General features: G+C 34.0%; 1 protein-coding gene across 1 annotated transcript in view; it reads right to left on the bottom strand.

Moving 5' to 3' along the window:
- Positions 1-25,506, bottom strand: part of LOC123660338 (NPC intracellular cholesterol transporter 1) — a 91,982-nt gene that overhangs the window by 31,733 nt on the left and 34,743 nt on the right. The window contains exon 3 of the mRNA XM_045595437.1: positions 772-988. Within this exon, the coding sequence (XP_045451393.1) occupies positions 772-988 (217 nt within the window). The remainder of the gene's footprint in view (positions 1-771; positions 989-25,506) is intronic.

The following is a 25,506-nucleotide window of genomic DNA, read 5'->3' as shown; positions in this document are numbered from 1 at the left end:
ATTGTTAGATCTCAAATAAATTTAAATGGGACCAATTGGCACACACCACCTTTCGATTAAAAAAAAATTTGTCGAAATCGGTCCACACGGTCAAAAGTTCTGATGTAACATACATTTAAAAAAAATACAGTCGAATTGAGAACCTCCTCCTTTTTTGGAAGTCCGTTAAAAAGAAAGCTTGATTTAGAAAAATGTATGACTGAAAAATATTATCATACTATGTTTTCTATCCTTGACATCTTTATGCACATTTATAACCCTAATCTTAGTAAGGATTTAGCATTTTATTAAGGTATATTTATGTTATCGTCTGCCGGTACGTTAATTCGGTACTATTCAGACTAATACAGTGTTTTTTGTCATGCAGTCTATTTTAAATATCATATAAAATTTGGTCACGCGATATTTCGTAATAGTAGTCATGACAAAATATTTTTAATCTCTGTCAATAATACGAACTGCCGCGTACAAAAGATACTCGTATAAATATAAATGTCCCGTGTAATGCATAAGTATGCATTGTGACGTCACGTCACACGCTTTCTCACACACCTCACTACCGCAACAGTTATTGTTAGTTAATTTATATGTTTAACTGTTTATTTACATATACTATAATCACTATATTGACATGCATTTTACATACAACTACGCAAAATAAATTATTTTACACATTTAGTCTTCTAAACAGAACCTCTTAAATCTTGCTATAAAATTATATCATGGTATTTCAATATTAGCCTAACGTCATTATTTTCACTCAGTACTCACAATTGAATGGTCCAATCTTTGGACTTAAGAAATCGCTCTGCGTCGGCGAGCAGGTCATTCCGCAAATGTGCTTGTAGAAATTGTCCAAACAGGACGGACATCTTGCCAGAAGTATCTCCGCTTGTTTAATGTTATCGTTCAAATTCTGTAATTGATTCTTATCACAGCACGTGAAGCCACCAGCAGCGATGTCAGGACAATACTTCTCGATGATCGGCTGTAACAAAAGAAAATTTGGTTAAATTACTGAAAACCGAGTTTTGTCTTTAAAATTGGTTTAGTGTTAAACATAAAATCTGCATATATCGCGAGAAATTTTAAGGCACAATAACCAATACGCATGTAGAAAAACGACGAGGAAAAGTTTGATCATATATTTTTTATATATAACTTGGTTAGAAAACAAGCGTACGGCTTGTCTGATGGTAAGCGATTATCGTAGTTTATAGGCATCTGCAACACTAGAAGCATCGCAAGCGCGTTGCCATCCCTATCCCTAATTCCCCCCAGGAGCTGTGGTCACCTTAGGTACCAACAGGAACAAAACACTGCTTATTATTTAAGTGTGATTTTCTGTAAGGTTGAATTCCAGTCGGGCTGCTCCATATTTTGAGCAGGAAATTTCTTACCCCTACCCCAGTTATCTGTCATTTATTGAAATTAGAGCATATTTTTTTGAAAGAACACTCAAGTAAGATGTACCTTTCTTTTAAAAACTAACCAAATTATATCGAATCAAATTTCATTACTGTGATTTAGCTATCTTCGCATAATGAGACAGCCTTAAATGTGACTCAGAGCAATCGCAGCAAAAAATGAATCACGAGACTGATATTGTATCTGAATACTCGACAGTATGAAGCTGGGTTTTGTTTAGGCTCTGGTCGATTTAATCGTAATATTGACCTGAGGGCTATCAAACGATTTTACAAATGACGCTTGAATCACTCGATGATTACATGCAAGTTTGTTTTTATAATAAGGGTTTGTTTAAATGGTTGCTGGTAAAATTTACCTCACAAATAAGTTACTGATAGGGTTTACCAGCAGAAGACAAAGCAGACATTAAGATATATTTGGTGGTAGTGTATATCTGAAAGTTAAGGTAAACACTGTTTGACGGTGATTAAGAAATTTTGCTGTGGTTACGGCAGTAAAGAATATAGCCACCTCCTCTCTTCCCGTGGGTGTCGTAAGAGGCGACTAAGGGATAACACCGTTCCACTACCACCTTGGAACTTAAAAAGCCGACCGATGTCAGGATAACCATCCAAATGCTGGCTTTCAAATACACAGGCCGAAAACGGGCCACCACCTGCCCAACATAGTGACTATGGGCAAAACACATGTTCACGGCATTTTTGGTCCGAACTTGCGGAGGCCTATGTCTAGCAGTAGACTGCGACAGGCTGAAGTGAAGAAATTATAACGTTAGTTAGCTTTAACAGACCAACAGCCAGCGTAACAAATATTTCTAAAACAAATATTATCTGAATCATCAAAAGAAAGTCAATAAACTCTAAGATAACGTTTTTATTTGTATCAATTATAATTTTCACACAATAATTGTAATCAACTGTCTGGATACAAACTGATATAATAATATAAAAGGATTATTCTTATCAGTCAAGTATTTCGTCGAAACGCACATAACAACGACTCATGAATACATAACCAACCTTTGGTTTTTTAGTTTTTATTTTATATAATTTATTGTTGCTGTTTCATATAATTATTAATTATATGAAGGATGACGTAATCCTTTTAGTATCCGAATAGGGTTTCTGTACTTTTTTGATATCTGCAAAAAAATAACAGAATCTCCGTCTCTCAAAAGGATTGAAAGGTATTTAATACTAATGACCTTCAATTACCTTTGATTTCTTGTTTTCTATAATGTCCTGTTATTTAAAAATATGTTTTTAAATTATAATATATTTATTAAAGGACATAAAAACGCGAACAACCGAAATCAATATCGCGTCTCAATATCAATCAATATCTTTATTTCGGACTTTATACGTTTTGAAAAGAACAAATACAACAAGTCATCAAGAAAGTACTTTAATAATTATAAAACTATATGAACACTGATTAATTTTACATTTAAAAACATTACGATGTTTACCTTACTTTACTACTTTTAACACTACATACTTCTTCCACTTCTTAAATTTAAAAAAATTCTAAATATTTTACGTCGATATTTCCTAGTAGGTACGCATCGTATATCTATTTACTATTCCTAAAAACTATCTATAGGATTGAAACTACGTCACGGGAATTGAAAAACATGTTTATTATAGTGAAAATCATGATGTCCATTATATCGATGAGAAAACAGAATATAACAAAAGCACCACACTCTAGACTCTACCCCCACAAGGTTGATCCTAGTGTCGGCGTTCCGGGAACACATACAATATACAAGCACAAACGCCAACTTCGTGTCAAGCTCAGATAAGAATCTGTATGGCCTGTGCAAAAATTTGTCAGTTGCGGCTTTCGAAGTCACTTTCGTAAGCGCGTTAGCCAGTTTTTATGACAACTACAACTACGCGTCCTCAATCAAGTCGATGAAAGAAAATAAATGTCGTCTATCTTAAAATAATTACTCACTGCAAGCAAAAAAAAAAAAAAACAATAAAAAGTTACGAGGCAACACAAAAAAATATGCAGTCGAATTGAGAACCTCCTCCTTTTTTTGAAATCGTTTAAAAAGGTCTTCAGAGTGAGTTAATTTATTCCATACACGTCATACTGGAAACTAAGTACTCGCGATTTCATTCGCATTAAGTTGTAATACCGTACGAAATATTTAACAAAAAATATATATTCAATTACCCACAGGGATTCAAATATGTTTCATACATTTCCTGATAATCCCGACAATATAATGTAATGATAAAAGACACCTGGTGCTTATCAACATACATAACATAATAAATAATTATTATGTAAATTATATATAAATTATATCTATATTATGTTTATCAAAAAAATATGTAGGTATACCAGTCGGCTGTTACCTATAACTCAAGCATTAAGTTGCTTACTTTAGGAACAGACGACCGTGTATATATTATGTAGATATAAAAAAAGGAAACAGGTGTGTATTGTAAAAAAAAAATTATATACGCACTTGTAATCAAAGTTTTATGACACATTGCGAAATTTTATCGTAGGAAAATTCGTTAAATTTTTGCCGCTGATGATAACAGTTTAACTTCATCAATTCATAAAAAAATATTATAAAACTGGATTACTTTAATGCACTATTCTTATTATCATAATAATTCTTAGTTGATAATAAATTATAATTTAATATTATACTATAAAATTTATTAATGTAAATTCTTAAGTTTCATAAGAAATAGAGAAATGAAAGCATTTAACAGTCGGTTTAAAAAAATAACAATATTCGCCAAGTATATAATAATACTAACTTTTTCCCGCGGCTTCGCTCGCGCAGGAAACCTACCTAAGGAAGTACCTAAGGGTTAGGACTTTTTATTTTTTAGTCTATGCGGAAAGTACTACTTTATTTACTACATTAGAGGTTCTGCCTTCAAATGATAACACGACCAAGTTGTTAGATGACCACACTCTCGAGCAGGCCACGTAAAACTGGCCGTGCGAGAATCGGATTGCTTCTAAGATCAATTATGTTATAATAATGTATTTGAAGTTTGAAGCACGCCACGTAAAACTGGCCGTGCGAGAAGCAATCCCCCTAAGATTAATTATCTTATAATAATGTATTTGAAGTTTGAAAACTTATAATACTTATTTTTTTATTGGAGTACATCTACGAAGATTCGAATTGAATAGTCACCCCATAGTGGTGAAACGGGAGTTCAGAGTTTGTATTGGGAAACAATTTAATTAATTTTATGTCATGTCCGCCGTCTTAGACTTCGAAATAACTGCCATTTTCGCAATCAACGTCCCAAAAAACATAAATAACTAATTTTACCCCCTAAGGGGTTGATTTTCGGAAAATCCTACTCCTACGAAGTTTTGAATCGAAATCTCTATTTAATTTTCGCCATACAAATTTGGCACCACCATTTTACCCCTTTAGGGGTTGAACTTCGATATATAATTCCTTATTCCTTGTATACATCATAAAGAGAAACTCTGTGCAAAATTTTAGCTTTTTAGGTCCAAGGGTTTGGGCTGGGCGTTGATGAGTGAGTCAGGGCTTGTCTTTTTAACCGAATTCCAAAAAAGGAGGAGGTTCTCAATTCGACTGTATTTTTTTTTATGTATGTTACATCAGAACTTTTGACCGTGTGGACCGAATTCGACAATTTTTTTTTAATCCAAAAGTGGTGTGTGTCAATTGGTCCCATTTAAATTTATTTGAGATCTAACAACTACTTTTCGAGTTATATCTAATAATGCGTTTTTACTTGACGCTGTTTTCGTCGACCTACGTTGTATTATACCGCATAACTTTCTACTGGATGTACCGATTTTGATAATTTTTTTTTGTTGGAAAGAAAATATCCCTAGTTTGGTACCATGATAAGGAAACCACGATCTGATGATGGAATCCCAGATAAATCGAGGGAAACTCTTGAAAATCCGCAATAACTTTTTACTGGGTGTACCGATTTTAATAATTTTTATTTTATCGAAAGCTGATGTTTGTCATGTGGTCACATATAAGTTTTATTGAGATCTGATAACTACTTTTTGAGTAATCTTTGATTACGCGTAGTTACTTGATTATTTTTTCGTCGATCCACGTAGTATTACTCGTCGATGTAATTGAAGTCGGTTTTTTTTTCGTTTGCGAGCAAACACAATTATTATATACAAAGATTAATCTTAATAATATTTACTTCGCTATAGTTAACGCGAGGCCATCTTTTTGGAATGCAAATTCTGCTGAGAAGAACCCTAAAGCAACTCAACACTGAAAGGAGACGAATACGATTCCATACATTCTTGGGCCACAATTTAATGAAATGAAAATGGTACCAATTAATGCATTTAGGCTTATTGATCCCTCGCTGAAAATTATCTATATTTTGGCTATCTAAGAGTGGAGTTATTAAGACTTTTTTATAAAAATGAGGTTATGTTACAATGTCTATAAAAAAACCCGATCACTAAGTTCTTGTAGCATTAATGTTTGTTATATTTAGTGAAGACTGTTTGAAAACTCATTACAAATATTGATATACACTTGAAACCATAAATAAATATCAGGAATGGACTCAGAATGCATCGGAAAACAGTAAACACGAAACGAGTATCAGACACAGTATTACTGTTAGGCAGCTGTCAAAGCTGTCAAAAAAATATGATTTATTTTAAATCGATACGAAATCGATAATCATTTTGGTTTATCAGATATTAATTGACATTTTCAAAATGAATGTAACTTTATTTAAATGTTCTTTATTGTTTACAGCTTTAATTGTGCATCTAAATATCTTGAGTTAATTAACTAGTGCAAACCTTTTCTTTTTGAATTCTGTAATCGATTATAGTTGAATCGATACCCAAATAATTTGATGAAAACTATCTTTCTCAATTTTCTCAGCTTCTAGATTCAGAATTGAACTGATATTTTATATTTTAAAATAAAAAAATATGACCAATTTTTTAAACAATATCTCTACTCATTACATTTTGGCCCAAAAGTCCCATCTCCTTTAACTTTACTGAAATTTATCTTCTAGTTTTTTCGTGATGTGCAGTCAATGGCAGACCTTTATCATTATATTCATATTTGACTCAAAGCATAAAATTTATCATAAAATATAATAACATAGTTTAACGAAAATATTTCCTGCAATTAAATATAAATTATGTCAAAAAGTATTTACGCTGCCATGTTACGTACTCGCCTCGTTAATATATTAAGTTACACAAAATTACGTTTCATCACGACGTACTTAGATGATGGTATGTTATTAAGGTCGCTTATAAAGTTATAAATGTAAGGAAATATAAAACTTCTGTGCCTTCGAAAACCATTCACAATAAGAAAAAACTTATACTTTAAACTTGAGAACTTCGAAAAGACGTTTCCCAAGATAAAAAAAAAACCCAAATATAATACATATGCCTTACATAATTTCACGTATTAAAAGCCTTTGTATATCGTTATCCACTTTTGATACAAAGACAATTAATTTAGGCAAACGTGCTGTTAACAGTTTGTCGACGACGAACAGACAAACTAACAAGGCATGTGAGTTTATAGATATACTGGAACGTTAATCAAATTGACAGCCCAATTCGACCATTCCCTGGGCGACTGAGACTTAGTACGGCCGAACGCGGATAATCTTTTAACCGTTGTTCTTCTAATTTAAAATCTACACACCACCGAGCCACTGTAGAATATGGCGGAGCAGTCTCTCCTAATGAAGAAACAAAAAAACTAAACTTGTTCCATGATAAAACAAAAATTAGCAATTTTTTTTATCACGGCACGATATTTCCATTTTTTTCGAAACGTATGAATAAGACTCAAACAAATGCGTATCAAAACCGGCTCTGGTAAAGTAATAAAATAATTATTTGTTGTTATTCTCATTCTCAATCCTTTTTGAACGCTCCTCGTATTCCAGTAGGCTTCAAAATAGTTTTGAATCATCATTTTACAAATTAAAATTACACCTGTTTTGATTGATTAATTATAGTTAAAATGAAGCTACCGCCGATTCGGAATGTAGATTATATAGACAAAGAAAAATCGGCAAAAATCTCCGAATTTACGTTAAAAAACATTGAATAAACAATAAAGTACTCATTTATTTGGAGTATCAACATTCAATAGAGCCGAGAATAGCACAGATTATTTCGCCAACGTCACGTAAAATGAATAAACACGAATAATTTAATTTAGTACCTTCGTTCATTGAAATCCAAAACGCAAAAGTCTGTATTGAAAATATTTATTGACGCATTACACCTTCTAACGACTACGTTAAATACTTCGCAGAAAAATCTAGCACTGATCGTGTCATTCGAATTTAAAAAAAAATAATAATAATAAAATTCGATGTCCGGAAGATAAAGAGAAGATATTTTTTTTCGTATGCTCTATTAAGGATTTTAATTACATATTAGTCACCGGAACTTTACGGTATAGTAATCAAGTTTGTTTATCTATAAATAAACTTGAATAACAACTTAGTCCTAGAAGGTTGAATATGTTAACAGCTGTTTTATATACAAAATTAAATAAATGTATCAAAATCCTTATTTGCCTTCTTGAAAATGGCTCCAACAATTTTTTTTTTTTTTTTTTTTGTAATGATAATCCTCATAATTATCATAACAGATTCTTTTTTTTATTTTTTATTTTCAGTTGAAAATATGTCTTATGTATGATACTTTTCAGGGTTAACACGCTTTAAAGTGTTAATTGGTTATTTTAAGTATTTGTGTAACTTTTTTTTACAATCAATTAGGTCGGTAGACAAGCGCTACAGCAGTGTTATTCGGCTGTGATCTTCCGTAAGGTCGAGGTACTCCCCCAGTAACTAATTTAATTATAGCTAGTGTTCGAAATTCAACCACTATTAATTTAAATTGTAAGTTTCAACATATATATTAGTTACTAGCGGACCCGGCAGACGTTGTCCTGCCCGGAAAACAGCTACCAAATTTGATAGCTTACATACCGATAGCAGCGCCACCTACCGAGTCCAATCTTCCAAGTCAGACAAAATTACAGATGCTTACAAAATTTGATAAAAATTGGTTTAGTAGTTTCGGAGTTACATACCAATAGCGGCGCCACCTTTCGGGTCCAATTGAGATAAAAACTACCCTATCTCCCAAGTTGGACCAAATTACGATTGCTTACAAAATTTGATAAAAATTGATTCAGTAGTTCCAGAGCTACATACAGATAGCAGCGCCAGCTACCGAGTCCAATTGAGATAAAAACTACCATATCTTATAAGTCAGACAAAATTACAGATGCTAACAAAATTTGATAAAAATTGGTTCAGTAGTTTCAGAGTTACATACATTTAAAATTTTCATTGTTAACGCCCACCGCTCATCGATCATTTCTACATCACATATAGGACATTCGTACCAAATTTGGAGTCGATAGTTTAAAAACGGGAATTTTCCATTGTTCTCCGCAACAATATAATAGGTAATGTGAAACAGCTAGTTAATACCATTTTTACTGTATGTAAATTAAATTAAAATGCGGTCTACGAATAAGATCAATTTAATCATTTAATAACTTACGTAAAATGCACCCTAATATATTATTTAACATGAACTTTATTGAATAGCAATAAAGTTCAAATTGACTCTACATTTTAATTAGAAAACGTTTGTATGAGAAAAAGAAAAGGGCTGTTTTTAGGCTTTTCACGGAAATTATTCGAATTTATCTCACCGTAAAAACCATCCTTGGACTTCAATGAACATTTAAAAAAAAGAATTGGTAAAATTAGTCCAGGTGTTGTTGAGTTGTGGGGTCGGCGGCCGATAGTCGGGGGACTTCGGCCGGCCGGACGACACGACCCCATACGTCTGAGGGGTGGCCTTGTTGTGAGCGAGGCCACCCCACCATTATGCCGGGGCCCGAAGGCTTTGTCCGGGCCTACCGCTGGCGAATAGGTGGCGAATGCTAGCGCGACCCCATCTCGCCCCACCCAGGCGAATGACTGCTAACACGTGGTGGTTTTTTAGTCAGTAGCAGTCTGACATAACCCTCTGGCGCCCCCGCGCTGGAGGGTATCCATGATGGATTTTCCTCACGTAAAAAAAAAGGTGTTGTTGACTTATAAGCTTACAAACACATTTTACGATTCATTTTTATATATAAGAAGATTGTGTTTGACATTCAGTAAAGACTGACAATTAAGTGTGGGAAATTTCATACTTCTCCGTCCGCGCAAATTTCGTAAAAAGAGGTATAAAGTTTTTGCTTCACGTATTAATACATAGAGATACTAGCTGACCCCGCAAACGTTGTTTTGCCATATGGCAAACATATATATGTTATTAACCCCTTTAATCCCCCTCCCCCTTTATATCTTAAGGGTATGAAAAATAAACGTTGGCCGATTCTCAGACCTACCCGATATGCACATAAAAATTTCATAACAATTTTTCTAGCCATCTCGGAGCAGTATGGTAACTAACATTGTGACACGAGAATTTTATATATAAGATTTAGACAAATCACGTAACACTATATTTATACGTATATCAAATATCAAGTTATGATCCCATTTACAAATACAAAATGTAAAAGCATGAAAAGTTTTTAGTTTTTCAATAGCTATATCATGGAAACTTTAAATGACGATTTAGGCCTTGCAAATACATACTCAATTATGTTTTAAGCGATTTCATATTACGTAAGGGAATTTTATTTCGCCTTGTTTTTTTTGTTATTATTGAGGCTTGTAAGTCTTGTTATTAACTGATTTTTGTTGATTATATTTTTTGAATGATGACGACGTTTCTCTATCTCTTATGCCGCTTGGTTCTAAAGCGATGAATTTGCTCTCTAAGAAGTCCATTAGCTCCGAGAGTGAAGGTAATTCTCGTGGCATTTTCCGGGCTTCCTTGTAGTCGTTATAGGTGACTGTATCCAGCTTTTTTGTAATAATATGAACTAGTAATGGGTCCCAGGTACTTGTATCGATACCCAGGTTTTTAATAGCGTAGATACATTCCATTGACGTGTCGTAAATACGTCTAATCTGATTAATAAAGATTTCGATTTGTTTAGTAAATAACAATTGTGGATTGTTATATCGGTGTGTCAACAATTCCCACGCTGTGTCGTAGTTGTCCGCTGAGATAGTTAGATGTTGGATGATGCGTTCAGCATCTCCTCGTAATTTGCTCTTTAGGTGTTGCATCTTCTGAGTTTTTGTAATCAAATTGTTATTATGAATACTTTCTACGTATAAGTCATAAAACGTAGGCCATTGCGTATATTTGCCTGTAAATGTAGGCAAGTCGATCTGTGGTGTCGATTTTTCATGATGAATGGTCGATGTGAGTTTAAGATTCAACGCCCTTTTGATTGACTTATATGAATCTTCGTAGGCGTAAAACTCACTATCGTACTGGGTATCTGTGGTTGCGCGATGGTTAGAATACGATCGCCGCTGTATTTCAATCAATTTAAGCAAAATTGAATTTATTTCAGTCGCAGCCAAAAAAGAAACGCACATACTTCTTCGATAACTTTATTAAGTCTGATTCATAGAGTAAAGACATTTTGACTCTGGCACTTTCCTGTAGTTGCCATAAAATAAAAAAAAAATAATACAATTTATTGTCTATTAAATCACATCCTCCACAGCCAAAAAAAAGGATGATTATCTAACAACTTTAATCACATCTTGACATGTAAATAACATCAAATAAAACAAAGAATCATGAAACAAATTAAAATACAATTTGCGAAGTATTGTAGCTTAGAAAAAAAACAAACAAATTACTCGTGTTACTTGCACTTGAAACATACTCAAACATTAAACAGATATCAAGTGCAAGATGCATAAAAAATTAATCTAAAAATATTCAAGAATAACTGTAATAAGTTGTTACATCACAATCTATAATTTTCAAGATTGTATTAAACTAAATAGGTAAATTTAAACATCAATTAGCTTTACATTTTGAATTTTAGTTACATTCACATTTACCTACATCAGTAATTAAATTCTATAAGCATTAACACTAAATCTTTACATCTTTAAATTAGAGTTTCTGAATACAACCACAATATAAATTCAATAATATGGGCAGACAAATTCTAGAATGTATCCTGTCTAGAATCGTATACAAAGTTAATTATCACTAGAGATTAATCATTAGCACAATAATGAATAATCACATTAGGTACTCTATTGATAACAGTTTGAAAATTAACAATAAAATTTATCTCTAATTTTTATATCTATATTAACAACGATCTTTTATTTACTAATAATACCATTAAAAATGGATAACATGTAACACTTTACTTATTGTATAACATATCATGATATATTAAGATAATTTAGTTAACACTGTGTACATAGGTAGGTATTGAATTAACAGACAAAGATTGCAGTAGAAAAAAGAAAATAGTTATGTTTATCAAAAAGAAAAAAAAAAAATATCCTAAAATAGAAGTAATTTAAAACTGATATTTACTGTAAATATTATATTATTACTTTTTGTAAATATTATATTTACTTGGCATTTTAATAATTCTACCTGAACGTGAAATCTTGTCTGTCGTTTCTTTCTTACATGCAGGTTGCTGAACTTCTGCTCCGGACATGGTACTTGATGTACTGCTAGGATTAATAACTATGCGATATCTCTTACCGATTTTGTTCTCATAGTTGCTTTCGTCACCCTCCACCTCTGAAGAGGAAATCTCCAATCTATACAAACGTTGGAATGGGCGGGTTTTTAAACCAGCTGATGTTCTTACCTTGGCAGTTCTATTAACACCATCGTTACCTGTAATAATTTCTACAACAAGTCCTAATGGCCATTTTATTCTCTTATCTTCTGTCTCTATTAGGACTATATCACCAACCTTTAGAGTACTATTTTTATCTTTACCTCTTTGTACCAGTGTTGTTAAATACTCATTCTTGAATCGTTGACGAAAGTCTGATCTCAGCTTCTGCAAATATCTTAATCTTTTGTTAAGATTCTTACTATCTATCTGGTCCAGATCAGTCACATCTGTTTGAGGTAGTGTTTGTAGAAAACAAGAGGGCCTCAGGGGCTCTAAAGCATTTGCCTTGTCGTCTTCTACATATGTGAGCGGCCGGTCATTGATGACGGCTTCGCAGTCACATAACAGAGTCTGCATTTCATCATATGAGACTGATGACGTGCCTAGCACTCTTCGTAATAAATCTTTCATTACCTTAATTAGGCGTTCGAAGAAACCGCCCCACCATGCAGCTGTGGGAACGTTTAACTTCCATTTGATGCGTTGAATTGTCGATTGGCGTTGTACCTCGTCCCAATCGATGTCACGTAAAAGATTCCTAGTGCCTGTGAAATTAGTACCATTATCTGATATCATTATGCTCGAACGTCCGCGGCGTGCGATAAATCGGCGAAACGTCCGTAGAAAGGCCTCTGTGGATAAAGATTTTGTTAGTTCAAGGTGAACTGCGCGATATACTGCGCATGTATACAGCACGATCCAGCATTTCTCACCATCCTGTAAGTAGAGAGGTCCCGCTAAATCAACACCTGTCACCTGGAAAGGAGCAGTAAGTTGAACTCGATCGAGTGGTAGCGGAGCTGCTGGTGCTGGTGTCGGCTGTGATCTGTGTCTTCTGCACACAATACATTTATCTATTACCGATTTCACTAATAATCTGATACCAAGAATCCAGAATCGTTTCCGTAGATCAGTTATCATCGTGTTTGCCCCAGTATGCAATAGTTGCAGATGACGCTGTTCAACCATTCTGCGGATAATAACATTCTTTGCAGGAACAATCATCGGTGACTTTGTGCATTCTGGGAAATCGGTGAGTAAAAGCTTTGTTTTAACTCTCATTATCATATCTGTATCAGAATATATCTGCCTTGATTTTCCAGATTGTTTCTCAATCTGTTCTTTATTTTCTTGTTGAATAATTCTTATTAATTTCTTTTCAGCTTCATCACATTCTTCAAAGGTAAGTTCTCCATTTCTTTTATTCTTATGACGTGTATTGTGAGAAAATCTGAAAATCCATGCTGTCATTCGTACAATTTTTGTGTATTTTGAAAAATAATTAGACAGCTGGTCTATTATACTAACATCAGAGCAAACATTAACCTGGCACACAGACTTTTTCAGCTCTTTGTTGACAGTTTTTTCATCAACTACCAGTGCAGATCGTGGCCACATGTCGGGTTGCTGAAGCAGCCAGCTCGGACCTTCCCACCAACGGACTTCAAGCAGGTGGCGTGCGTTACAGCCTCTGGACGCCAAATCTGCCCAGTTCTCAGTTCCTGGAATGTGGTGCCAATTGTTTGCATTAGAATTTTGTCTTATTTCTTTTACACGGTTCCCTACGAAAGTATTCCATGGTAATTCTCTCTTGATCCAACACAGTGCTACTCCTGAGTCACTCCAACAGAATTCATCACAATTTAAATTCAAATTTCCTCTGGCCTCTTTCAATAGTCTTGAACCAATTAAGGCTGATAGCAGTTCCAGTCGGGGAATTGTTATCTTTTCTGGAGGGCATATCCTTGATCTGGCAGATATTAAACGAACGGACACATTACCTCCTTTTTCAGTTCTTAAGAAGACGCATGCTGCATAGCCATCCTTACTCGCATCGCAAAACATGTGTAGACTCGCACTGCACTCAGGAAGCAAATCAACAGACAGTCTTCGAGGTAATCTGCAATTATTAAGATAAGTCACATTATCATACCAGTCTTTAAATTGTGATAGTATATCTTCAGGTAGCTGTTCATCCCAGGTCATTTTCATGTTCCAGGTCTTTTGAAGGATTAGCCTAGGAACCAGTGTCACTGGGCATGTGAATCCGATTGGATCAAATATCTTCTGTGTTAAGGATAACAAGTTTCTTTTTGATACTTTGCTTATATCGAGAAACGGTAGTAAATTACTTATGTTACAATAGAGCTCATCTGTATCAGTGTCCCATTGAAGACCTAATATCGAGATCACTGTGTTTTGAGTCTCATTTATTTCTAAAGGTGATGTGACCCACTGTCTTAGATCGAATCTACCTTTATTCATGACCCTCTTAGCATCTTGAATAAATTTCTGTGTTTGTTCAATTGAATCTAAGCTAGTTACTAAATTGTCTACATAAAATGATCTAGCTAAGATATCTGCGGTGTCTTTTTGTTCTGTGACTTGATTAAGGTGATGTGATATGGTTGCTGACAGTAAAAATGGACTAGCTGTCAACCCGAAAACTACTCTACAGTGTCTATACACCTTAATCTCCTCACATGTATTATCTTTCCACCAAACAAACCTCAGGTAATCGCGATCTTGTGGTGTCACTGATATCTGCAGAAATGCCTTGGCAATGTCAGCAGTGATACCAATGTAACCCTTACGAAATCCAGTTAATAGATTGGGAATCTTATCTAGGAAATTTACTCCTTTATTTAGACATGAATTCAATGACATACCATTCGGATCCTTTGCAGATGCGTCATATACAGGTCTCAGCTTCGTGGTGAGACTCGACTCCTTCATCACAGCTCTATGAGGTAGGTAGTGAACCCCTTCTTTATTCTTTTCTTCAACAGGTACTTCCTCGATGATACCCGAACGCTCCCATTCACCTAAGACATTATTATAATCATCAAACTTACCAGATGCTGTTAGTTTCTTTGTGATAGATTCTAGGCGGCGAATGGCGAGTTGCTCGTTGCTCTGGATATCCTCATGACCCGTCTTCCATGGCAGATGGACTTCATATCGTCCTTCGGTGTTCACTTGTATGTTTTCTTCGAAACTTGTCATCACCTCCTCTTCTTTCTGCTGTTTAGACTGCACCTGTGTAGGGTCATTAATGCCTAATACCTCTAGATCCCAAAAATCTTTAATATTTTGTAAACAAAATAGAGACGTTACAATGTTACTACCTACTAAGCATGTTTTCCCTTGTAACGTCCAGCCTAACTTTGTTTTTATTGCTGTTAGCCCATTTTCGAGCTGAACAAATGATTCAGTTATTAACAGCCCCGAGAAATCAGCTCCAATTAAGAGCTCTATATCTTTGCTAATACAATCTCTGTCTGTTAAATGTATCCCATGTTTATCTAATAATTTTTTAACAAAGTCATGGGACTCATTGACTTTAGGTACATTTTTACAAATTACAGACTGCTCTAGTGCAGACATTTTTAATTTTACCTCAGAGTCTAAGCTCTCTATTTCAAAATCATAAACATTATATTTTTTAAAAGATACGGATAAACCTCCAAATAGTGAGTGGCTAATTTCTTCAGTTCTTACTGCAGTTAATCCCAATTGTTCAGCGACTTCACTCTTGATGTATGACCGCTGTGATCCGCTGTCAAAGAGGGCTCTCACTATGGTGCTCCGGTTCCCGTTGTAGATCTTCACTGCGACAGTTTGTAATAAGGTCTGCTGAACAGTCTTCATATCTTGTGACAGGTTCTGAAGTGTAGTTTCTTTTACAGATTTAGGTTCCGCTGCAGCTGTGCACAATACTGGTGAATGCTTTTGTCCACATACATAACACTTAATATAAAATCGGCATACTTTTGCATGATGGCCAGGTTTTAAGCATAATACACAAGCTTTCTTCTTCTTTAAAATTTCCCTTCTATCTGTAATTGTAATACTTGACAACTTGAAACACTCCAAGCTTGTATGATTTTTTCCACACCATATGCAGCTACGTATCTTTTCTTTTTGTTTTTGTTTTTCATTAATCATAAGGCAGGTTGCAGTAGGTCCAGCTGTTTTAATAGCTTCGTGTTGATTATTAAATGTCTTTTTAGCCATTGATATTCTTTGTTCACTTTCAATTTCTCTTTTTAAGAAGAGTAGCAATGAGTTCAACGGATCTTCCGAAGCGTTTTCAGTTCTTGTTCTTTCCCATATAATTAATGTGTCACTTGGAAGTGCCGACTCCACCATTGGTAATAGAAATGCTGCATATTTATCTTTAGTTACTCCTAGGACTTCAAGTGCTCTCAACTGACCATTCAATTGATCAACTAAATCCGACAATTGGTTAAATTCTTTTTTGTTTAAAATGAGTGACAAGAGCTCTCTTACATATACTTGTATAAGTAAATCCTCTTTAGCATACCTCGATTTGAGGTCTGTAATGCATAAATCATAACTTGAAGAAGTCAACGGGAAACTATTAACAAAGGATTTTACATCACTTCCCGCTTGCATTGCTTGAGTTAAATATTGTAACTTATCGACATTATCGATATCTACGTTTTCATGTATTTTCTTAAATGAACCCCAAAAAGCTAGCCAATGTTTTATATTGCCGTCAAATTTTGTTAACTCCAACGTTGGGAGTTTGTGGCTTTTCTTATTTTCAACTACCTCACTGCCATTGTTTTTAATAATGTTTTCGAAAATCGTTTGGCATAAGGCCCACTTCGCCTCATATTTTCCGGCCTCCTCATACTCTCTATCAATTAAATTTTGGCTATCTTCCCTTTCGGGTTCTTGAAATAAAAATGTTCTAACCTCATTGTCAAGTACTTTTAACATTTCATAATATGACTTTAGTAGCTTAAAAGATGCTATAATATCGTTCTTATTTATATTTTTGTTTGTTGTGAGACTTTCGAAATTGTTGGCCGTGCGCGTGAATTGTCGCCTCATGGCCGTGCGCTCTTTCGATTTTGTATCCATAATTAATAACTCCAATCGCTCACCTTTTTCTTTTGTCACGGTCGCCAAATGTGGTTGCGCGATGGTTAGAATACGATCGCCGCTGTATTTCAATCAATTTAAGCAAAATTGAATTTATTTCAGTCGCAGCCAAAAAAGAAACGCACATACTTCTTCGATAACTTTATTAAGTCTGATTCATAGAGTAAAGACATTTTGACTCTGGCACTTTCCTGTAGTTGCCATAAAATAAAAAAAAAATAATACAATTTATTGTCTATTAAATCACAGTATCCGATCCTTGTAGGATATTATCTATTTGCAAGTGCAAAGCGTCTATTGCGTTCCAGCGCGTTTGTATGTTGCGTAACTCGTCTTCCAGCTCCCATTTGTCTTGGATTTCATCTACTTTCAAGCGATTTATTTGTCGATGAAAAGCTCGGAAGTTTGTTCTTTGCAGTGACATCAATTCTGTTGCCTGACCTCGATCCGACGTTGAGATCTTAGTGGCATTTGAACTTGTTGGCAATGTGAGTCTTGGCTGCAGCTTTGGTGTTGTCGGAATCGCAGGTGATTCCAGTGGTTTGCCAGCTCCTGGTGTCGGTGACACAGAAGTCTCCCTTGCTGGCGAAAATGACGCTACCTTGATGCGTACAGAATCAAAGTACTCTCTTGCCTGTACGTATTGATTTTCTTTAAAATAAGGATCAGTATCGTTATGGTAGAGCGACAACCGTTGGTCGTTACCTTGGAACTCGGCCCATAATTTGTCAAGGACATCGAGTCGCTCGTCCAAGTATTTACGGGTCTTCCGGGATACGGAATCTTTGTTGAAGTTCCTCTCTATCTTTTTTATTGCTTCGACAATTTCTTGTTGTCGTTGCAGGATATTTTCCATATTTATTTTTTAATGCTGACGTTGATGTAAAATTGATAGGACCGTCTTCAGGGGTCCAGGCCAATCTCTCAGTGGATAGTGCGACCTTGATTGCGCCTTCTCCATTTAACTGGTGGAACCCGCTTCTGGGAAGCCAGTCAACCGATTCGCAGTCACACAAATTCCACGTGAGCGTTGTGGCCACTTTATGTGGATTTTCCAAATGTCGATGGAAATCCGTAGAGTTTATAGTCTTGATTGACTGTTTTCTTGAGTGATTTCTCGAAGAAATATTTGTTTTTTTTTTTCTCGAAGGATCAACACGACTGTATGTATCCTCGAAGTAAGACTGTTGTCTTCTAGCTTGCAGGTTCAGAATGACTGCGCAGCTTGTCAGCAGCAAGGCTGTATTCTCGAAGGACCAAAAAACTGTATGGTACAGTCTATGGTTGAGTGAGAGACGACATGTGAGGGAAGGTTATGAGGGAAACCAAACCCAATGAAAGTCGATCTAACACTAAATTTATTAAGATTATTTTCAGTATATATAGGCAGAAGTACAGACGTCATTTGACGTCATTCGTAGCAAACAAATATCAATTTCATTAGAAATCTGCATAAGAAAAATAACAATTTCGTAATAAATCAGCTAAATTAAAGAGGTTACTAATTAGCAAAACAATCATATTGCTCAATGTGCGTTGACCCGTACAATTACATTATTTAATATGTTTGTATGTCTGACGTAAGTATCACGCTGTGTAAAAAATAGAACATTGATTATTGGAGAGCAAATTCCAAAATTAGCGCTTTCAAGCAAACAAGCTTTATCGCTTTATTTATAGTCAGTATAAACGCTGGCCTTAGTAGGATGAGAATCCTGAGTCGGGAGTCCGGAAATACACGACACAAACAAGCCAACCATCTAAATGACCTGCACTAAAACTTTTATGTATACTAGTATCGAAATTGAGACAAAGCGCATTTGCGACTTGCTGTAATCACCAACGCGTCCTCAAATCATTAATACGCTAAGGCTTAAGAGGTTTACCTCTCTTTTTAGAAAAAAACCTCACAATTACTCCGGCATCAACAACAAAAAAAAAATGATTGCTTTTGTTTTTGTAAATTAATTATCAAAATTATATACATACATATACATTGAGGCACAATACAGCAATGCTGTTATTGACGGCTTTATTTTGAAACACCGTCGACATTATTGACGGTCGGTAAATTTTTTGGTCAATTTCAAATCAACTCACGTATAAATACTTTTTTGTAATTTTGTAAAGTGATCTGGGGGCACGGTAGTGCCCCCGCCAAGACGAAAAAAAAAAAAAAAAATAACGAAAAGCACTACCTATCTTTTCTCGAAGTGCTTCGTCGTTTTTTTGAACCCTCATAACTTGGGTTTGGATTATACTAGATAAACAAAATTCTGGAGATATGATGTCAATAGTGAACTTATTAAACATATAAAGTTTCAATTGCATAGCTCTTATACTTTAGATTTTATTGATATGTAAAAAACCCCGATTTCGTCACTCACTGATGATCATCAAAATTCATAGAGTACTTCCTGAAGTCCCAGAAAGCTGAAATTTGGTATGTAAGCTAGTATTAGTACACAAACAACAAAAAAATTCTAAAACTTGGAACTTTTACCCCCCAACCCCTTAAACTAGGAGATGGAAGTTTGTATGAGACTTCCGCAAATTTTGATGCTAGAGGTCTGAAAATTGATATAGGGACTTCTTGTTATTAATAATAATAATAAAATACATAAAAAAATAAAAATCGGTTATTAGTTTATGTCGAAAATTTACATTTTGTAATTTTGGTATTTAAGTTTTGGCGGAGATCACCGTTTACATATCAGTTCAACATAAAATCAAAAACAGCGTGCTTAAACCGAATATGGTGAAGATTGGATGATATTTATGGTATAAAATGTGTCGGAGGTAAAATGCAACTATAATATTGTCATAAGCAACTTACAAAAAGAAGTGAAATCCCACCAAAAACATTTTCATGTAAAATGTTGCCAAGACGAGATCATATGGCTCGCACTGTCAAAAAGTTATCAGATCTCTTGAAGAGCCAAGCTTCTAACTCTACACGCCCTAACTCTACAAGCCCTAACTTCACAAACTCTACACCTTAGTCAAAATATGTGGCTTGGCCGTTTCGCTACCGTCACGTGGGCTTAAGGTGAAAAATTTATTCACTGTTTATTACTTTTCTGTTATACAATAGTTCTATCAAAGAAAAAATAAAAAGAAGAAGAATAATTGATATACATATAATACAAATAAAAATAAAAAGAGAAAATATATTTATATAAATGAGACAGGAAAGTCGTCATTTACAACATCGGCAGCCGGTAGTAACGAAACGACCAAGCCACATATTTTGACTAAGGTGTAGAGTTTGTGAAGTTAGGGCTTGTAGAGTTAGGGCGTGTAGAGTTAGAAGCTTGGCTCTTCAAGAGATCTGATAACTTTTTGACAGTGCGAGCCATATGATCTCGTCTTGGCAACATTTTACATGAAAATGTTTTTGGTGGGATAATTATTATACTTAATCAATGCGAATTATTCGCACAGGTGTAGCTGGTTATCTCATAATAAGGTCAACTTATTTCATTTAACTTACATTTTAAATAAAATATCATAATATTTATTAAAAACGACCTGCATAGATAAAAAATCAATTACGCAATTTTAGTCCTTATTTACAAAAGATAACCGTTTTAATTTGTTTTACAATTGAATAAGTATAATAATTGTTTAATTGTATAACAATGTTGTAGAAGACGAATGTGAAAAGATAAAGTTTGTGACACGTGTGTAGTGGCGTGATTAAAACAGCCAATGATATTGCGAATGGTGACTTTTAAAATGTTCTAGTCGGCGTGGAACTTGGACGCAGACCTTAATAACACAGAAACGAATTTTTGATCTCTTTGAGGGTATAATTGTAAGGCACGGGAGCTTAGGAATCACATTGTACTTCAATGATTCGGCGAACCACCCGACGATCAAAACAGTCACTCATGGAATTTTCGTTATGCTCTACTTTTACTTGCTATACTAGCGTAACAATTCTAGTATTATCATCAGCACGAATATTGAACGCTGGCCTTTAACCTGCGCAGTAACGACTTTTGGGTCTCTTTATGGCATGAAGTAAGACCCAAGAACAAGGTCATGAGTTGATACTCATCATATTTTCGTATAATTATTGGTCAACGCTATTCGTGTCAAACCTGTCGTGCAACTTTCGTCATTCCCTCCTTTTCCTTGCAACACTAGCGTCACAACTCGAGTGCAATTAATCGCGTACAATTCGCTACGCTGGTAATTTTATACACTCCAAACGATGGTACACTCATATGTTCTTACTTAAACACACACTTCAGCTGAGAGCCGAGATGAGTCAGATAGAAAGCGTACAAAGTCAATTGGAAACCTTTTATAGTCGTCGACGCGTTAGAATCTCTAACTTAGCTATTTCTTGTACTTTACTATTTTATTTAATATCGTATATCTAACTATATCTTGTCATTGAAGTTTTAACACTAAGTATGTCAAAATCATGGGCGTAACCAAAATGTTGTACAGGTGTGTGAATAAGTAGGTACATAGTAGAAAATTTAAAATTCATTTTTATTTACCTTCAATATCTAAACTATTTTAATATCATGCGGACGTTTTATTTAAGAAGAAGAAGAAGAAGAAGAAATATACTTTATTGTGCATATTACAAGCTAACATAGCATACATCTTTAAAAATAACGTTTGCAAAACAATATTATCACAAAGGCGGTCTTATCGCTAGGTAAGCGATTTCTTCCAGACAACCTTGGGGTAGAGGAGATTTTACAATAAAAAGAGTAGGGTTATCAAAAGGCAAAACAGAAAATTTAAATTATTAATCTTAAAATTCCTTAATAACTACGAGTCAGGATGGGACAAACGCCCCAACTTGCCCCACTGTGGGTACGCCCATGGTCAAAATTATCAACTTTTTAGAAGATCAATAAAACTGTATACATTTATATACACATAGACACAGAAATATTCATTATAACTTTATACTTTATTTTACAAGCTTTTATTGGACATAATTTTGTCTACTTAGATTTGAGATCATCTTTCGTTTTGCATATAGCGTCAAAATGCCAAAAACACCAAAATGACTAACGTGATATTAGAACTCCAAAAATGATACACTACAAATCCGCCATCTTTTATTTTTAATATCAGACTGTTACACAAAAACATCCATGTTAATTTTCGTATATTTATCCTTATTCCAAAATACGTAGAAATCATGTGTATTGCGCGTGTGGGGAAAATTTTAAAAAGAAATTTGGTGGTATCAACAATTCATACACACAAACATTTACAATTTAAAACACGTCTACGAGCCATACGTCATGGCCATGTTGCTAACCAAGAGTCAATAAGTCTAGTCGATATAGCGTGTTTGTTGGCTATTTGTTTGACAAGTTAGATATCGCAACATAATTGTTTTAATTGAAGCTGATCCAGAAATTTCCTGTCTACTAGATATCTTGATATTGTTTCACCGAGGAAATAACAGACCATTTATCTTTAACCTCACTGCTTCTACTTTTTAACCGAATTCCAAAAAAGGAGGTTCTCAATTAGATTGTATTTGTTTTAACGTATGTTACATCAGAACTTTTGACTGGGTGTAACAACTACAATGATTCTTGGTTTAACCGAAAGTGGTCCCTTTTAAAATTGATCGAGATCTGATGACTACTTTTTGAGTAATCTTTGATAATGCGTATATGCTTGCCTTTTTCTTCGTGTGCCGACATTGTATTACTTGTACATTTACGTTTTTTTTTTGTTTCGTTTGCGAGCAAACACAATTATATAAACAGATCCTATGACCATAGAATGTAGTAGAAATTACATACATTAGACGCACCTTTACAATACAATAATAATTTTGAAACATTATCCAGACTAATTGTATTTAATATCGGAAGTACGTAAGTATATTCCATGAAAATTATTAGTAATAGGAATAACATTTATATAATATCGGTATGTGCGGTCAGTGACGTGAATAAACCGTCAAGCTTAAACGGTAATCGCGTGAACAATAAGTCATAAATAACGATCGATAACAAATAGATGATTGCACCTCCATTTCACAAAGAATTGTGTAAAAAGAAAATAATTATGTAACGCAAAAAAAATTTAAGCTGAGTTTTCTGTAAGAGATGATTTTTATGAAGTTAATCAACCATGAACTCGTCCATTGCACTATAATACACAATCTGACACTATCCTAGAAAAAAGTATTAATAATTGAAGTATAATAAATAAAATGAACGTTGCTAAGCGCATAACTTCAGAATGGCTCGGCTAATTTATTTTATTGTGTGTTCTTTAAGGCCCACGGAAGGTTTTAATAGTAAAAAAAAATCCATATTAATAAAAATCTATTAACTTTTGACAGAATGAAGTCTGCCCGGGTAGCCAGTGATAAAATAAAACTAAGCTAAAGTCACATACTTATAAAGAAAAAATAATAATGACTGGACATTGACTACAATATTACCTACTAGTATAGAAAATAGATATGCAGAAACAATTTTAAGGAAATAAATAAACGCTTCAAACTCAACGGCCCGCAGTTGGATTTTCTCCCGTGTTGGGGATCCGGAAACACAATACACAAGCACAAACGCCCAGACCACGGAAACATCTGTATAAGCAATACAAATACCTGCCACGTGCGGGATTGAACCCGCATCCGACAGCGCAACAGCCACAAACCAGTGGCGGTGCTTTGACCGTTGCGCTAACGCGTCGTTAAATATTAACAAAAATTTGCAAAAAAAAAAACAAATACCTTAATCACATAATTATAATAATGATCATCTTTATGAATCATAAAACTTAAATCATACGTTATTCAAGAAAGCAAACAAGCCTATTACGACTTTAATTAGTTTTATTACAAAAAAAAAATACACAGCTAGATTTGATTAAAAAAAGTAGTTTTTTTTGTAAATACAAGCACAAGCAATTTTGAATATAATATAATATTAAATTTATGTTAAAGCTTGTGTTTGCATTTTTGGAATTTCTTGTTGCATTGATCATTATGGAATGCAATAAGTGGAATGCGACTACTCTATACACACTCATATTTACTGTACTCTGTATATGTATTTTTCTGCTTCACCATCAAACTTTATCTACGAAATAATAAAAAGCCAAAATTGTAGTTTATCTTGCACATTAATTACTGATTACCGGAATAGTGACCTTAAACATTAAAGATAATATGACTGCGTACTTCTTGTCTAGGTATATTGCGTATTTTTTGTAATCATAAGATAGTTTTTTCATTAAAAAAAATTTTGCATTTATAAATACGTTAGTGTTCATTTTAATAGCCAAATAGTTACCATCGCATAATCAGTACCATCGGTTGTTACCGTCATATCATCATAAATTCATTCATAATGACAACACTGAATAAAGGCTGCTATCATGACACAAATACCTTTCGATGTAAAGATAATTTTAATTTGATACTATTATTTTGCAATTTCGTTTACATAATTATTTATAACGTTTAACTACGCAAGCAATAATGATACTCTATAATACACAAAATAATGAAAGACAATATCCTATTTACAACTATATAAAGCAAAAAATTATAATTTCGCGTGTTATGTAAGTAATTTTATAAACATATATTTGAACTAACAACTAACAAGGTGAAGCACGACTATAAGCTACCGGTATATATGTATATAGCAACATGTTTTATGTAAAAGTTGCATGAAAGTTTTAAGAGCCCTATTTCGCTAAAAGGCTACAGAAACCCGGAGATCGTAGTAGAACTTTTAAAACAATATATATAAATCAAATCTACTACAATAATCCTGACTTACAACAATTAATAAAATGTTTTTAATAATAATACAAATATTATATTGTGTTTTTTTTTTCAAAAGAGTTTGCCAATTAAGAAGACTTCATTAGTGTACATAATATTTTTAATTAATTTTAAATATAATTATTACCATGTAACTAAATACTTAGTCTTCTTTCAAATAGTTTAAATAAGAGGATTCCCATGTACCATTTTTTTCGAAGTTTCAGACTTCGTTACCTATTAAGTACGTATTGTTTGATAAACTCTGCAGATTACGGAGTTATTTATTTTTTTATTTTTTTGTGTAAGTCTAATTTATTCTGAAAATATAATTGTTTTATTATTTCTATTGTCTTTTTTACTACATAGTCTGATTAAGTGTTAATTTAATAGACACAGCTGAGTATTTCAGTAGCCAGAACGATGACTATTTGATAATCTAAAAGTACCTGCTAGGATACCGTCGATATAAACATTTAATTATAGATATTAACATATATGTGTGTACATTACGTATATACATTTATTGGACAACAATGTATCGTTGTTGCACTTGAAGTTTGGGACA

This window comes from Melitaea cinxia, chromosome 15 (genome assembly GCF_905220565.1).
Source record: "Melitaea cinxia chromosome 15, ilMelCinx1.1, whole genome shotgun sequence".
Classification (NCBI taxonomy): Eukaryota; Metazoa; Arthropoda; class Insecta; order Lepidoptera; family Nymphalidae; genus Melitaea; species Melitaea cinxia.
The sequence above is the reverse complement of the archived record's forward strand: the minus strand, read 5'-3'. Positions and strand labels throughout refer to the sequence as shown.